A 16,636-nucleotide genomic window follows, 5' to 3' on the forward strand; every position below is an offset into this window, starting at 1 on the left:
CTTCCAAAGATAAAAAAAGATGTGAAGAAAGTCTGATTCTTGTAATTTCCAGTTACCACATTTACGTGATTTGATGCTCTAAATCCAAACCACTGTCATATTGATGGGGGGGGGGGGGCACTTCATTTGAAATCATGGGGCACTGATGGAGATGTGCATATTTAACGATTAACACTGAGTTATACATTTTTCTCTTATGAGTATCATGTGCTTACAGAAGTTCGGGTGAATGTTGGCAAGTTGTCATTCACATCTTCAACATGAATAACGCAAATTGAGGTCGTTTGCAAACCAAAATATTGACCATCCATGTCTTGTACTTTTATTTTCAACTGGTATTTATCAACTAGCTAAAAAGAAAGTAAGAAATAATTAATTATTGAGTAAAAGAAGCATTATAAGTAAAATCTTAGTTTATACTCTAATTCCCTTGCATTAAAAATTCAAGAGGCACACTATAAAATTTCATAATTTTTATATACCAGCAAAAGAATAATTTCCTCACACTAGTAATTTTCAATTAATTTAGGAAAACAAAATAGTTTCTCAAATTTAAAGTGCTACTCATAGAATACAGAATCATTTGGTTTTAGCTTTACTAAACAGACAGAGAGGATATAGCCTGAGAACATTTTAAATTGCCCAGTAATTAATCAAAATCATCATCTCCTATCCAAAGTGCATTCTATGTTCAAAAATACATAGCAATGACTCTTATTGCAGCCTCCTAAAATAATGATGAAGTGAAATATCCTCCTGTGAAAATGGTAGATTCCAAATATTTACATTTATAAAAAGATCCTCAATTTAGCATGGAAACAAAGATCAGGAACAATGTAGTATTTTTCTCTCCGTGGAAATGCAATCCAGCTCCTGGGTTCTCCATTCATCAGAGCATGCGGAAGACTCCTCGCCAGTCTAACAGGTGTGTCTCTCCTCCTAATAGTTTCAACTTGTCATTAAGAATTGGGATATGGAAGGATTTAATACAACACTAATAATAATGGCTTCTGGACTGAACATTACGAAACCTGGATTCTATTCCCAACTCTAAAAATAACAAAATATAACCTCGGGTAACTGGAAAGAGTTTCTTCCGTGGTTTCCTGTTACAGCTTCCCTATACAATTCACCTCTTTTATGAAACAAAACAATGTGTAAAAAATGATCTTAACCTTCTCCCTAGAATGCTCACTCCTCTCTTACCATGCCACCTTCTTTTAATTTCATCACCTCTTATGCTTTCTTGTCCTAAATATATTACCTAGAATAAAATTAAAATTTCTCTTGATCTCTGTGCTTTTTATACACATAGGTTTCCTGATGTACTCTTCTCTCACAATCAATCACAAATGAAGAGATGAAAAATAATGAACTTTTTTCATTAAACATGTATAATCCTCATGCTAGTATACTTTTTGGAGGGAATACATGGGTTTTTTTTAGTGAACTAAGATTTACTGGGAATAATCAACTGATAAAACAAACAAAAAAAGAAATGAGGTTTTAGACCTAAATAGTAACTTGTGATATCTTTAGATGGAAGACAAACTCTGATGTTTATAGGGTTTAAAGAGTCCAAGGCAGCAGATGAACACTGGCGTCCTGGGGTACTCAGGCAGCTCCCGGGTCCTCAGGAGAAAGCAGCCCGAGCCACTGCCTTTAGTCAAGGGCTTCCAGCTGATTTATCAGAAGGGCTTATTCAAGACTTGATGCTAAAAGAGGATTTGGTTTATAATCTGTTTTCCTGAGCACATAAAACTCCATGAAGAACCTGTGTGATTAGTAGGGCTGTGACTCACTCATTCACTTAATCAGCAAATGGTATTATATTCTTCATTGGCACATACTCGCAGTAAAAAGTAAATGAATTTATGTGTAATAAAATAAAATTCTACTTAACAGTGTCCTTGCAGATGCAGAAAAACGCTTAGTTTCACTGAATTTTATTAAATTTCAGCCCTATATGAAGAACTGCGAGCTGTATGCTGAAGCACGATTGCTGCATCGCATGGTATGATGCTCTTCAGGAAACACACTTGTGTGATAGCTTGACTTTAGAGCAGAACTAGCTGGGTGTTTTTCATAGAGTATCATTTTTATATGAATGATATCTGTAGTTATTCAAGCTACTATATTTGGAAGATATTTTGTCATACATGAAGTAAATCTGTCACTTCAAGGAAAACAATTATTTGTTGCCAATGATCACTGAGTTTCAAGCAAAAATAAAAATTCCAGAAAACTCTTATCAACCATTGTGCTATTAATGGAAGTGAGGAAGACTTTTCCAATAATGTTCAATGAAATGTGTCAGTATTTGGAAGGTCTTCATAACTCAAGTGAACCGGTATCTTCCAAATGACCAGAGCATGATGTTAGGAAATCATACACAGGCAAAACTATCCATTCACAGTAAAAAATAAACCAATAGATATTAATGTAACAAAGTACACAAGATCACTGATAAGGTTTCCTAGTGCATATTGCAAAGCATTTACTAAAATATCTCTTGTCAAGTTTGGTGTAGTATCAAAAAAGAATATCCATAAATGATCTGAAATTACTATTAAAATACTCTTTTCTCGCACTTCAAGTTGGATTGATTGTCTTTTTATATTTCAGCAAAAACTACATATTTTAACAGACTACAAGCAAAAGATACGAGCATCCACCAGTCTCAAATCAAGCCAGGGAGTAAAAAGACTTGGAAAAAGTGATAAAATGTCACTCTTCTAATTAAATTATTTATTGTTGGGAAACAGTAATTGTTTTTATTAAAATGTCATTTATGTTAACATGTAATACATTTATCATTATTTTAAATGGGCAAGTAAATGAATATCTTAAACTTTTATCAGTTTTAAAAATGAATGGAGTAAATGTTGATAAATATAACCCACATAGGCAAAAGGTCTTTGGAATTCTCAGCAATATTTAAGAGTGTAAAGGGGTCCCGAGCCCAGAAAAATTTGAGGGCCACTGCTCTAGTCCACAAGGACTAGGGAAAGGGAGAGAATATGAACTTCTGCTAGGACGTTTCAGGAATAGATGCAAACCTGCCCAATATGTTTTACCATATTTTAGGATTAAGGATTATAAACATAGTAACTAGGCCAGATAAACTGTTATCAGAATTCAGATGAACAAATCTTTGGTGAAGGATCTAATAGCTGACTAACCAAGTGAATGAATTACTAAATTAGGATGGTTGTGGTAGAAACGGGCAGAATGTAAACATAAGATGACTAGAGGTAATAACAGCATGCTTGAAAAGATTTGATCTAAGGGGCCAGAAGAGGCATCAAAAACAATTCTGAGAACATAAACCCAAGATATCAACAGAAAATTATAACTAGAGAAAGAATGTATCAATGCCATTTCAACTAGCAATCATGGCCAGGAGAGCATGTATCCAAGGAATTTTAGATGTTCCGCATCTCAGGCACCTGTGAGACATCTGAAAACGGATTTCCAGCAGTCAACTGAGAATGCTACACATGCCTCAGAGAGATATGAACTTTCTTTTAACCTAACGAATGTAGAGAATGCAGGTGAGATGGCGTAGGAAGACACCCCAGGGCAGTGTGCATACCTGCTGGTGACAAAGTTGTGTACAGTTTCACTTCCATATTTGACATTGCTTGTTTTTATTACTGTAAAGATGTTTATATTAGGAAATGCCATTTTATAAAACATACCAGTCAGAAGCAAACAAATTAACAGCTCCAAATTAGTGCACTGCAAGGCATATGACCTTCACCAACAAACTTAAAATAATTTTCTAAAATTAGATTCACAACATGCTTTGCAAAAACACAACCCAGGTGACACAGAGAGAGACAGAAGTATGTGGTAACCAGGCTTTGTTAGCATTTGTGTTACCTCTCTGTCGAGCTGAGATGAGGAGGTGGTGATCACGCCTGTCGCTGGGTGCATGGAGAACAGCGTGGGGGACGCTGGGAGCTGCTCCATGATGGAGTACCTCAGGCGCGTGTGCATTGTGTCGGGCTCATCTCTGTCGGTTGCACATACCTGTCCCACAGTAGAACCTACATATTGAAGCATCCTCGTCAGTTTAGAAAACTTGCACACTTTCAACCTCGCTTTCATTTCACTCCTCTCCATCTACTTCAAAAAAGTTTTTGAACATTTAATTATATATCAGATTGAGAGCTTTTATAAATTTGAAGATTTCCATATTAAGTATCACTTCCTTTTAAATATCCTATGTTCTAACATTTTGGAATTTGGTGACCACATCTGTATTTAATGTATAATTTTATAAATGTTGATAATATCCCTCCATGCCCTTTGTATTTGTGGACTAAAGAATTCTAATTATTCTTTAACCTTCTTCTATTTGTAAACCTGCATTAAATTGATCACACAGGTCAGTTTTCTCTGAAAATTCTTGGCTTAGTTAGAACTTTCTAGAGGAAGTTCAAGAATTTGCCTTCTGACTTCCAGGTGAAATGGCCGATTTTCACAGGATTGAGAAAAATGTTTATATTATTCTCAATAACCTTTATGATGATGCCAGAACATTGTCCATCATTAATTCACTACAGAACACAAACAGATCACTTCAAGGTTAAGACTTTGGTGGCTCAAAGACTTATTCTTTTTTAGAGTATGTTCTCTTAAGAGTATGTATTTTATCTCACACAGGAAAGCAAAGTAACATATATTAAGTAGCTCTGGGTTCTCAGGCACTGGGTTCTACATTCCAGGTGGATCATGGAATATTGATTTCCTGTTTTATAGATGAGAAAACTAAAGCCTCTCAAGATGAGGAAACATGCCCAAGGTCAGAGTGCAGAGCTAGTGGGAGGCAGAGGAAAATGCCACCCACAGCTGCCTCCCCTGTTCTGGACCCTCAGCTGGTCTTAAACCTAAGTCACCATGATTGTGGAGGTAGGTACTCACCAATTCTGCAATTTTCAAGAACGGTGAAAGTATAAATTTTTTCTGTAAAAATTGGGTAGTTATCATTTTCATCCTCAATTCTGATCACTAGGGGCAATGGGAGTTCTGGAGTATACCCATCCGGAGTCACAGCAAAGGCAATTAGCTGTGAAGAGAGTAAAATCGGGAAAAAAGCAAAACCACAATGCGGTTTCAACTTCCTAGACTTCAATTCGGAGACTGTTCAGCATGCGGTGAGTTAGGGTTGAGGTGCCCACATGTGGACATACCCTTAACACCATGAGAAGTGGGTAATTTCCTGATGTAGTATAGCACCGTATGTTACGTTTATCTGATAACATAGGTAAGTCTCTGGTCCCCTAACTGCTGTGCTGTTGTTCTTGAGCCTAACAGCCTTTATTATTATTTTCCCAAAACATTCTTGAAGATTATTGTGTTTCTTTTGTTTGACAGTTTCAGGTACATGGATTTTAAATACAACTTTCTGGATCTTTTTAAACTTAGGGTTCTCAGGATTCCCAATTCCCCAGACACGTTAGCTGGGGTATCATCTTACTTCATACTAAGTAGGATGTTAGGCATATTTATGTTTCTATTTAGATAATTCTCTTACTAAGAAATTTAATTTAAAAAGGGGGAGTAAGAAACAGAACAAATGAATGGCTGTAAATTGTGTGTGAATGCAATTAATTTCTTTTGATTTTATAATATGAATTTCAATTTCAATTTTTCTCATAACAGCTACCATAGAGAACAGCACAGACCATGGTAGCAATTCCCAATTTAAATATTTAATTCAAAGTTTGCATGTCTCTTCAGTTCATTTAGTCTACTGATGAATAATTAATTCATCCAAAATAGATATAAAGTAATTATAATTGAGTTAATGAAAATGACAGTGTCCTCTTGGGAAACTGATATGACATTAGGCTAAATTCTTACATATTAACTCTCATGTTACCATGAGAAGTTAACGAAATAATGAAAATATCGAATAACCTTAGCTAAGCACCGCCTACACTCCTCACTTGTTTACCGCAAGTTAACTTTCTCCCACTGCAGACATACTGAGGTTCGAGACTTCTGCACTTCACTTACCTCCCATGGTATCTCTCTCTGGAGCATGAAGAGATTCACAGACCGTTTCTGCCAACTAAATTAACTGTTCCTCAAAGGGCTACTCTCTTTTTCTTTTGGAAAAAAAAAATAGTAAAACTATAACACCACGGACAGTCTCATAGACTCTAAAGCTATTTATTCTGTAAAGTTACTTTTGCTTCAAGTCAAATCTGTATTATCAGATTCAGCTAAAGCATAGATGACAAACTCCAAAAGCAGAAAAGCATAAATGACTTGAGAACAAGATAAAAGCCTAACAATTATTAACATGATGTGTAAACTTTAAACTTTACCTCAAAAGATTCATACTCCTCACGATCCACAGGACGCGTACAGTACAAGTTTCCAGTATCTCTCTCTACATAAAATAAATTCTTAGGGTCTCGATCAACTCCAGGCCCTCTTATAGAATAATATATAGTGTAGTTCTGCGCAGTGTCAGACTGAATCTAGAAAGTGGATATTATATACATGAGACAAGTTTTTCTTTCAGCAAAACTTTCACCTATGTACTTATGCAATCACATTGCCATTTTTATTGCAGTAAGTCATCACTCCCTCTTATTTATTATTATGTATGAATAAAAAGCAGCGATAGAATAAGAAAGTCTAAGAATCGAGAAATTTCATGAGCAAAGGCATGAGGAAAATAGTGTGGTAGCATCTAACTTTACCAGAATAACTAAGGAATACTTTAAAGGTGGCATGGAACCTACAGGGACCAAACATTTAAGACTTTTCCTGTCTTAGAAAACAAAGTATTTTGAGCATGACCAATTATTCTTTTCTCAAGTTTTATATATTCATACCCCTACACTGAAACATGACACACATACTCATTCATTCATATATTCATGAACCACTACTTTTTAAATAACTCCATATATATTGTCCAAAATAAAAATGGAAACCATGGGCTTTCACAGTGGAAGGAAAGTGAATCCTACCTGTTGGAGAAAAAGTGGGAAGGGGCCCAAGGAATTCTCTTGCATTGAACAAGGAATCGGCGCCCATCTCCTCTTGGCACGTCTTAGAATTTTTTCTTTAGAATGTCTTTTTTTCGGTATCTCAATTTAGAATACAGGGAAAAAATATTAAAGTCAATGACTACTTTATTCTCAAAACTAGAACGTGCATACATTTCCTGTCATGAGGATGAGCTGGTAATGGTAGTGCTTGAAAACCAAATGAAATGTCAACACTACGGAAAGATAATGAAGAGGTGACTGCCCTGTCACCACAGCGTTCCTCTGGAGAAAATAACTTGGTGGAAGTATGGAAGAAAGAGGAATGAATCAGAAGCCTACAAGCAAAACTGAAAAAAAAAATTTACTGTTGTCATAGATATGCTGAGAAAATAAAGAGAGTGTGCCTTTCTACATTGAACATAAGCGTCTTCCACTCACCAGCAGCTAGGTAGAGCCAGGGGACCTACCAACAGAGAGATCTGTGTCAGAATGAGGAGGGAAACATGGTGGCAGCTCTTGGACTGAGGCAGTGAGTCACAGCCAGGGTCAGTGTGATCTTGGGTGGCACAAAATAATAAGCATGCTTGAGGTCCAAAGCTCAGGCTGAAACAGTCATCTACTCTCTAAGACTATCAGTTAAGCTAAGATACATGAGACCTGCTGGGACAGAGTTTCAAATTTGTTTTGGGAAATCTGTTCTACAATAAAGAACAAGAAATGCTTATTTGTACCTGATTGCAGATTCTTACACTGTAGCATATCCCAATTTCTCCTTTTACATCCCAAATGCAAAGGACTTACAACCTGTAGCTCCTGCCTGGCACAGCCCTTTCCTGTTTAAACACTAAGTTGCATCACAGTGGCGGTTCTTTCCCAAGCTGAACTCTCCCATTTCCTCTCTGATTCCGCATCTTCCCTGGTAATCTCAGTCACACCATTTTTACAGTTTGGTATATACCTCTGTTTGCTGCTCTAAAAGGACAAGCATTTTCTTCTCTTCTTGGTTCTCAGTGTTGGAAAGTAATATGGTAAAATTTCTCTTCTCTGAAGACAAAAGAATTGCATTTGTTGTATAGATGGAACCATCTTCTAAAATTTGGAAATCAGGATCACTTGAATGAATTAGATTTGCAGATGTAAAACACTGCTTCAGGTTAACTGTAGAAAATATACATAGTGATCATTCGTAAAGTAAAACAAAATAATATATCATTTTGACAGTAATCTATGCATTTTGGGAGGAGACAAAACCTTAAAATAAATTATACTGCCATTTGCAAATTTTGCATTTTTTAGAAGGCCATACAATATTATACGGTCTTCATTTTGTTTAAATATATACATTTACATCCTTGTAAAGAAGAGATGTTTGTCCTGAAATAAATGCATGTGAATTTCAGTGCCTGAATATGTAAATAGACACCAAAAAAATTTTCCTTTATTAACTGAAATTAACTATAGAGGAACACATGAGAACATCTAATGCAAGTAAAACTGAATTGAGAGGATTAAAATTAGCAGTTACTAAAGTATTACTGAACTCATTAGATCTATTGTTAAATAGGCATAATGTTCTGATTCTCCTTGGTCTGATCTTTATGCATTTGAGTTATGGGAAAAAAATTAACTGATAAATGGCAATATATGAAAATAAATATCAGTAAGAGGCCATGCTGTTTTAGGATGAAAATCCAAAACCTTTAAACTCAAGAAATAGTTTTAAATCTATTTCTCAGTTTGACAGGAGGATGTTATACACAGCATATCCTTCATTGAATGTAAATCTTAATAATCATTTTATTACTCAAATGAAACCTTTTTATCTACTTCATATAATGTTTTTTCTGTAGGGAACAATATTCCTTTCACTGCAATGACACCCATGTATTACAAATGACAATGGGCCTTTAGTTTTAACTATTAGTTCTAGTACAGTCATCCTTCTAGAAGTTACAGTCATTTTATAAGATCATAACAAATTAGGATGTACTACATATTTCGGCAGTTCCTTACCTCTACCGACAAATTTCTTGGCATCTAGTTGGGAGGGAACATGGAGAGTCACTCTTTTGCAGGCATCGCAGGTGAATGTTAAGATCTAAAAAACCAAATCAATATTATGCATAAAAAGATCCTTTTAATATATATGTAGTTTTAATTATAAATTAGTATAATTACAAATTAGTTTTATAATTAGCAAAATAAAATTAAAAACATACATTGGAGTAAGAAATCAGAAAAAACATTGTAAAGAGGTATAGAATACAACAGCATACTGAGTCATGGCTCCCTGGTTCAAAAAAGCATGGAAACTCTGAGAATTCTTAGCCCTCTTGGGCTTTGTTACCTATTCTGTAAAATGGAGTTAGAGGTAACTTCATTAACTAACTCAGTGGGAATACTGAGGAATTAATGACAAGCTATGTGACAGACACTACAAACTATCAGGAAGGTAGCACAGATGTGTAAACAGGAAAGAGAAACGAAAACAAATTAGGGAGACAGCAAAATGGTTCAATTATTTGTCAGTTACTTATGTGCTATGGCACTAAATCAATAATAATCTAAACAAAAACCCAAGGCTTTTAAAGAGAAGCATTAACTCCTTGTCATGGAGTAACAGAGAATTTTTATGTATGACACAAGCAAGCATATAACTTTGAAACATGCATTTATTTTGAAGGTGCATCTTCTTATAAATGAGGGTTAAGGTCATTTCAGAAAATATTTCACTTAAAAATTTTTAATTGAGCAACTGATGGATGGTGAAGCAATTTCAATACAACACATATTTGAATACCCTGAAAATTTTATTTCTGTTCTCTCTGCAACTTTACAATGGATACTTCTGAAAGACCCACAGATTTTTCCTATAGTTTTGCAAAGGCCTTTGACCAAAAGAAGGATAGCTAACAAGCATTTACAGCTATGTACAATGTCTATAAGCATAAAATAATCAAAATTTGGATGAAAATTTGTATTTCCAATACACATTTAATTATCCAATTTAAATTATACATGGAGGGTTAGGCAAAGCAGAGATTACATTTCACTTGGGAATTAGGATGGACATAATGAAGAGACTATATTTGAATCGGAAATTAAAAGCTGAGAAGAATTTTCACTGGCTACATAGTCTAGAGAGACTAGGAGTAGAATAAGATGGCTAAGACATCCAGCTTGGGTGACTGAAAGCATATTACCTAATTATTCATTCAACCAACATTTATTTGTTGCTTATGAGGTGCCAGGCAGTGTTTAAAGGCTACAGGAAACAAAGTAAAATCCTTGACGTCATGGACAGTGGGTTATAGTGAGATAAAAATATAAACACTCGAGAGTTACATAATGGCAAAGTACATCACACATAAAGGTCACATAAGGCCAAGAGATAAGTGTTATAAGAAAAATAAAGTAGGGAGAGAGGGCGACAAAGGCAAGACCAGAAGCCTGAAAGAAATGAGGGAATGAGCCAGCTCCCTAACTAGGGAAGCGTCTTCCGCGTGGAAAACAAAAGTCAGAACAAAGGCCCTGGAAGGCGATTCCACCTGGCACGTTGGAGGAACAAAAAGGAGATCACAGTAATAATGCACAGTGAGGGGAGAGGGATGTGAGATGATACTAAGGGGATGATCAGGGGTATACCACATAAGGTCTAAGAGGCCACGGTAAGGAGTGCAGATTTTATTTTGGGAGCAAAGAGAATTACCGGTAGGTTTAGAAGTGTGTTGTGGCATAATGCGGAGAGCGTTTACATAAAATCATTCTGGTGACTGTGAGCAGAGACCATAAAGGAGCAAGGGTGGAAGCAAGCCAACCAATGGAGAGGCTGCAGCAGAAATCCAAGAGCCGGAGAACAGGCCCTGAGACTAAAGAAACAATGGAGGAGGTGACAAATGGCCGCTTGAGACAAACAGTATAACAGTATCCTGGACATCCATCCATTCACACCTTCAACAAGTATTTACTGAATGTCTACTAGGTACCAGACAAGGAGCAGTAAACACTCACAAAACATACACTTCAAGGGTAAGACATACATGTAATTTGAATAAACTAGGATAAATGCTATGAGATGGATATATATTTTTTAAATATCCTAAAACATCTAGAAAAAACAGAAGCTAAAACTAGAGCAGAGTGGTAACCAGAAATGACTTCTGATCTGAAAAGATGGGATTCTAGCTTTATGGCCTTCACAGAAGAGAGGGAATCAAAGCGCACACCCTAAATCTAAGGGAAGGGTCACCCAGGGTAGCCCGGGGCCCCACTGCAGAGCGATCTAGCTGGATGGGTTTGTGATCCAGCTTCACATCACTCTCTTAGTCTAGGATCAAATCTGGGAACCCTAAGCCTTTCGTCAGTGTAAAGAAGCCTGGCATGTGATCATCGCCGTAAATGGTGAAAGACATCTGACCAGATTCAATTTAGATCTTAAAAAATAATGCTCCCTTATGATTAGCATGTATAAATGTGGGTGTGGGGGCACAGGGAGGGCTGTGCAACAGAGAAGACAAGTAGTGATTCTACAGCATCTTACTACGCTGATGGACAGTGACTGTAATGGGGTGTATGTGGGGGAGATGGTGAAGGGGGGAGCCTAGTAAACATAATGTTCCTCATGTAATTGTAGATTAATGATACCAAAATAAAAAAACTAAAAATAAGATTTAACAAAACAAAACATTGCCCCCTAAAATAGGGATTGGTAAGGTCTTCTTCAATATGATTTTTACATTATTTTATAATAACAACATCAATGAGAAAGCCCTAGTGGCCACCACACTGGACTCAGAGACAGGAGAGGCTTCCAAGAGCATCAATACAGCATTGCAGGAACTGCGTTTGACAAGAGGAAGGTATAGATGGTATACAAATTGGAAAGAAAAAGGTAAAAAAAGTAAGTCTCTTTGTGTTCAATATGACTACCTGGAAACCCAAGTAAATCAACCAATAAATTACTACAATAAGGGAGCAGAAATAATTATTAAAATACAGAAATCATTAGCCTTCATACATTCACAATAAAACCAGTTAAATAATATAATGGAAGAGAAGGAGTAATTTTCAAAAGCACTACCAAGTTACAATGCCAAGGAGTAAAGTTAACAAGAAACACACAAGGCCTATTTGAGAGAAATCTGAAACCATTTCTGAAAGATACAGAAGTAGATTTACACAAAAAGAGAGGGATATGTCAATATTTAAGGCTGGGAAAATCAACAACATAAATGTGTCAATTTTCACTAGATTAAATTATACATTTTGTGATCCCACTAAAAATCCCAACGGTATTTTTTCTGGAACTAGACTTGCTGATTTAAAAAGTCATAAGGAGTGCTGGGCAGGATGGGGGGAAAAGAAGATGGCCCTTCCCTGTTGATGGGAATGACAACAGTGCAGTCACTATGGAAAACAGTATAGAAGTTCCCCCCAAATTAAAAACAGAGCTACCATATGACCCAATCTTCCACTTCTGAGAATTTACACAATGAAAACAACATCACTAATTTAAAAAGATACATGCACTCCTATGTTTATTAGCATTATTAATAATAGCCAAGATATGGAAGCAACCTAAGTGTCCATTGATAGAGAATGGATAAGGAAGATGTGGTACATATACACAATGAAGTATTATTCACCCATAAAAAAGAATGAAATCTTTCCGTCTCCAAGAACATGGACGGACCTAGAGAGCATTACACTAAGTGAACTAAGTCACACAAAGATAGATAAATACCATATGGTTTCACTTTTATATGGAATCTAAAAAACAAAACAAAACAAAAACCAAATAGAAATAGACACAGCAATACAGAGAATAAACTGGTGGTTGCTGTAGGGTAGGTGGTAGGGGAAGGGTGAAATAGGTGAAGGGAATAAAGAGATGAAACCTGCAATTATAAAAGAAATAAGTCGTGGGAATGAAAAGTACAATGTAGGAAATATAGTCAATAATATAATAACAACTTTGTATGGTGACAGGTGGTAATATACTTATAATGGTGAGCATTTCATAATGTATATAATTGTCAAATCAGTGTGTTGTACACCTGAAACCAATATAATACTGTATAACAACTATACCGCAATAGATAAACAAATAGTCATAAGGAAAGATAAATAATTAAGAATGGGAAAATTACACAAAAGCAAGGAAAGGATATTAGCCCTGGCAGATGTTAAAAGATCCTGTGAAATCTCAATAATTAAAGCAATGAGGTACTGGTATATAAATAGATAGTAAGATAAGAGATGCATACAAACTGGAAAGGAAGAAGTAAAACAATTTCTATTTGCATTTGATATGACTGTATGCAGTCCACAAAGGTTGTAACAGTTTGTCACAACAGTCCCCGAGAGTTTCTATTTCCCCACATTTTTGCCTACATAGTGTACTGCCACTTATGAATGTTTGCCAAATGAGAAATGACATTTCAATATAGTCTTTTTATGGGCCACTGCTATTATTTTATAGAAATTTTTCTTGCCCATGTTTCATGTTGGACTTCTTGACTTATAAGTGCTCTTGATATATTAGACTAGCCTTTTAAAATATGATCTGCAAATATTTTTTCCAGTTAAGTTATCATTAACTTTGCTTATGATATTTTGGTTTGGCTTAGTTTTTTGCCATAGGGGTGTGTGTGTGTGTGTGTGTGTGTGTGTGCGCTAATATAATTGATTTTCTCAATTTTAATAAGTAGCTTTTGAAATCTGAGCCATAAATAGGTCTTCTTGACTCCAAATTTAAATAGGAATTCACTATGTTTTCTTGTATTATCTGTATGGTAGTATGTTACATTTAAATCTCTCATCTATTTGAAATTTTCTGTGATGTCTACATGAAGCATGAACTCAATTTTTTGTTTTGCCAAATGACTGCCTAGATCAAGTAGTCTCTCACACTTGATATGTACTATACTGATATAATACTATACATACATGTGTGTGTGTGTGTGTGTGTGTGTGTGTGTGTGTGTGTGTGTATGGAGATACATATCTCCACATCCTCAGTGATGTGAAAACAGCTTTCAGTCAAATCACATAAAACCTTTATGGAGGAAAGAGGGAAGCGAGCTGGTAATATCTACCAAAATTATAGTCATTTATACTTTTATCTGACCCTAGTAATCTATTCTCCTGATACACTTGCCCATATATGAAATGACATATGGACAAGTTTACATATTTGGGATATTATTTGTAATGGCAAAAATAGCAGAGGTGATGGATAGAACTAATGATATCCATGAGATATTTCTTAATGTAGATTTAATTGGACTAAATGATGGATTAGGGGAGGAGTGCAGTGAGGAAAACAAACAGCTTCCAGACTTCTTACCTGAGGAACAAGGTGTATGGTAGTGTCATCTAGTGCAGTATAGGACACTACTAGAAAAGCAGTGTTGGGAAATTAAGAGCTGTGTCACACATCATAGTACTTAGAGAAATATAAAGGCCTATTGTTCAAGGAAGGCAGCCAAATTCTGAATGGTCAGGAAGGTCAAAGATGCATGAATTTCAAGAACAAAGGGACAACGTACAAGGCAGAATTGTATAGGAAATGGTTTGGATTTAGCAATGGAGATCCCTGACTCTTTTAGAGAAAGACAAGTTTCCTTAGGTGTTTAGGCAGAAGCCAGAGTTCAAGTGGTTAAGACATGTGAAGTAAAACAGTATCAGGAAAGTGGGAGCAGCTCATTTGTGGAATGGTGAGGGATTACTTGGGCATATGGGGAGGGGAAAATGTAGAAGGTGCCTCCCCAAGTTATTCTTATTTAATCATATCTTCTACACAAATGTTCTTTACACATGCACACACTTGAGGCCTACAATAGGCAACCACCATCTGAGCCTGGCAGGGCTTTGCACAAATACGCACATAAGCATCAGAACACCTTGAAGAATTCACTCCAAGCCTTCCAGCTGTCATGCACCAACAGGAGGGATGCAGCCAGAGCCCAGCACTTTTCTATCTACCCCACTTCTGGCCTATCTAGCAACCAAGCATGGAGAATTATTCCATTTTGGTTTATTCACTTATACCCGATTTATTTTATACAGGATCTGTAATAACAGAAAGTTCTGTGTATACACACACATGCAATGTAATGTTTACTGCCCAAGATAATCACCCCTTTCCTTCAAAGAATGGCCAATAGTTTAAAAAGAAGTGGCAACTTCATTAGGAATCTAGCCAAAATTCAGTCCTTTGTCATCAGCTACGTATTTTATGACCGTTTTTTATTTCAGTCTTGGTTTCCTCAACTGTAAAATATTCTCCACTGTGTGCCTGGCTATTCTCTGTAATTAGTGGGCCCTGGGAATGACAAGGGTTCGAAGTCCATGGAGTCCTCGGTAAAGACCTTCTAATGATATTCTACGACAACCACAATTCCGTTACTTAGAAAGTTAGGGCGGAGAACTGGAAATCATCCGAATTACTTCAGCCCCCATTCCCACCGCCCCTGCATGTTCCGGTGTCCGTTCTCCAGGCGCGGCCGTTATCCTCCCTGGTAGATCTGAGCTCCAGCGCCCGTGGCTCAACGTTAGAGTGTCTTTAGCTCCACGTCTGTTTAGCTTTCCTCCTCCCGGGGCCTCAGAAGTCCGGGCTGGGGAACCTCTGACCCCAAACTCTCTGAGGGCGGCCTCCCTGCCTGCAGTCCCGGGCCTTCGCGCCCCCGGTGAGCTGCCGGTCCCTCCACCAAGGGGGCCATCCGCGGTAGCTCCTACTTGGCGGGGTGGGGGCGTCGCAACCGTGTTCCCTGAAGTGGGAAAGAGGCTCCGGCGGGAGGGCAGGGCCGGGAGATCCCGACGCCCGCGGGCCAAGGATCCGGACGATCGCTTCCCCGCGGGGACGGACAATGGAGACTAGGAAGGGTCACCTGGGCCCGCCACCTACGGCCCTGAGGAGCGGGGATCGCGTTCACCCCCTCCCGCCACCTTGCACTCCAACCCCCACGCAGAAAGCCGTCCCGGGAGCGGTGCGGGGCCCTCCTCCGCCCGGGGCCGTGCGCTCCCCGCGGCTGCGGCCGGGCGCCCGGGCAGCAGCGGGCGGCGCGCCCCCGGGACTGAGAGGCGGGGGACGGGCGGCGGGACGGCGTGATGCGGGGGAGGGGACCCGGGGGGAGCAGCCGGGCGCGGCTCCCACGGGCGCCCCGAGGCCGCAGCTGTGCGCTCACGTCGGCGGCCTCCGGAGATCCCCTCCCCTGCCCTGGGGCCGCCGCCTCCCGGGCCTCCGCCACCCGCCCGGGGCTCACGGAGCGCCCTACCCGGCGGCCCTGCTCCAGCCCCGCGCCCCGCGGACGGCCTGGCGGCCACTCACCGAGAGAAGCAGCAGGAGCGGCGGGCGCCGCGCTCCGCCCGGGGCGGCTGCCATGGGCGCGGGACGCAGGCCGCGGAGAGGCCGAGCTGAGACGCGAGCCGCTGGTCTGGCGCGCCGGCCCCCTCCGCGGGGCTTTTCCCCGGCCGGGGGTGGGGCTCCGGGCGCGGCCCCGGGGCACCTGCCGGCCCCTCCTGGGAGCGGCCAAAGACCTCACCTCTCGGGAGCGCCTGCAGGCGGGCCGCCGCCGCCCTGGCCCTGCGAGCTGCGCCTCCGCGGAGCTCTGCGCGCG

General features: G+C 38.9%; 1 protein-coding gene across 4 annotated transcripts in view; it reads right to left on the reverse strand.

Annotated features, from left to right (window-relative positions):
- The window catches only part of DSC2 (desmocollin 2), a 31,192-nt gene extending 14,556 nt beyond the window's left edge, over positions 1–16,636 (reverse strand). For 2 of the 4 annotated variants that reach the window (XM_037025294.2, XM_037025281.2), the window contains exons 1-8: positions 16,348–16,635; positions 9,030–9,114; positions 7,975–8,174; positions 6,996–7,115; positions 6,342–6,497; positions 4,930–5,074; positions 3,886–4,052; positions 216–350 (exon numbers count right to left, since the gene is read on the reverse strand). In XM_037025294.2, coding sequence (XP_036881189.2) covers positions 216–350; positions 3,886–4,052; positions 4,930–5,074; positions 6,342–6,497; positions 6,996–7,115; positions 7,975–8,174; positions 9,030–9,114; positions 16,348–16,401 — 1,062 coding nt within the window. In that variant the 5' untranslated portion in view covers positions 16,402–16,635. Of the gene's footprint in view, positions 1–215; positions 351–3,885; positions 4,053–4,929; positions 5,075–6,341; positions 6,498–6,995; positions 7,116–7,974; positions 8,175–9,029; positions 9,115–16,347 lie in introns of all 4 variants that reach the window. The other 2 variants (XM_037025290.2, XM_037025287.2) reach the window with 2 other exon arrangements.

This window comes from Manis javanica, chromosome 9 (genome assembly GCF_040802235.1).
Source record: "Manis javanica isolate MJ-LG chromosome 9, MJ_LKY, whole genome shotgun sequence".
NCBI classification, from domain to species: Eukaryota; Metazoa; Chordata; class Mammalia; order Pholidota; family Manidae; genus Manis; species Manis javanica.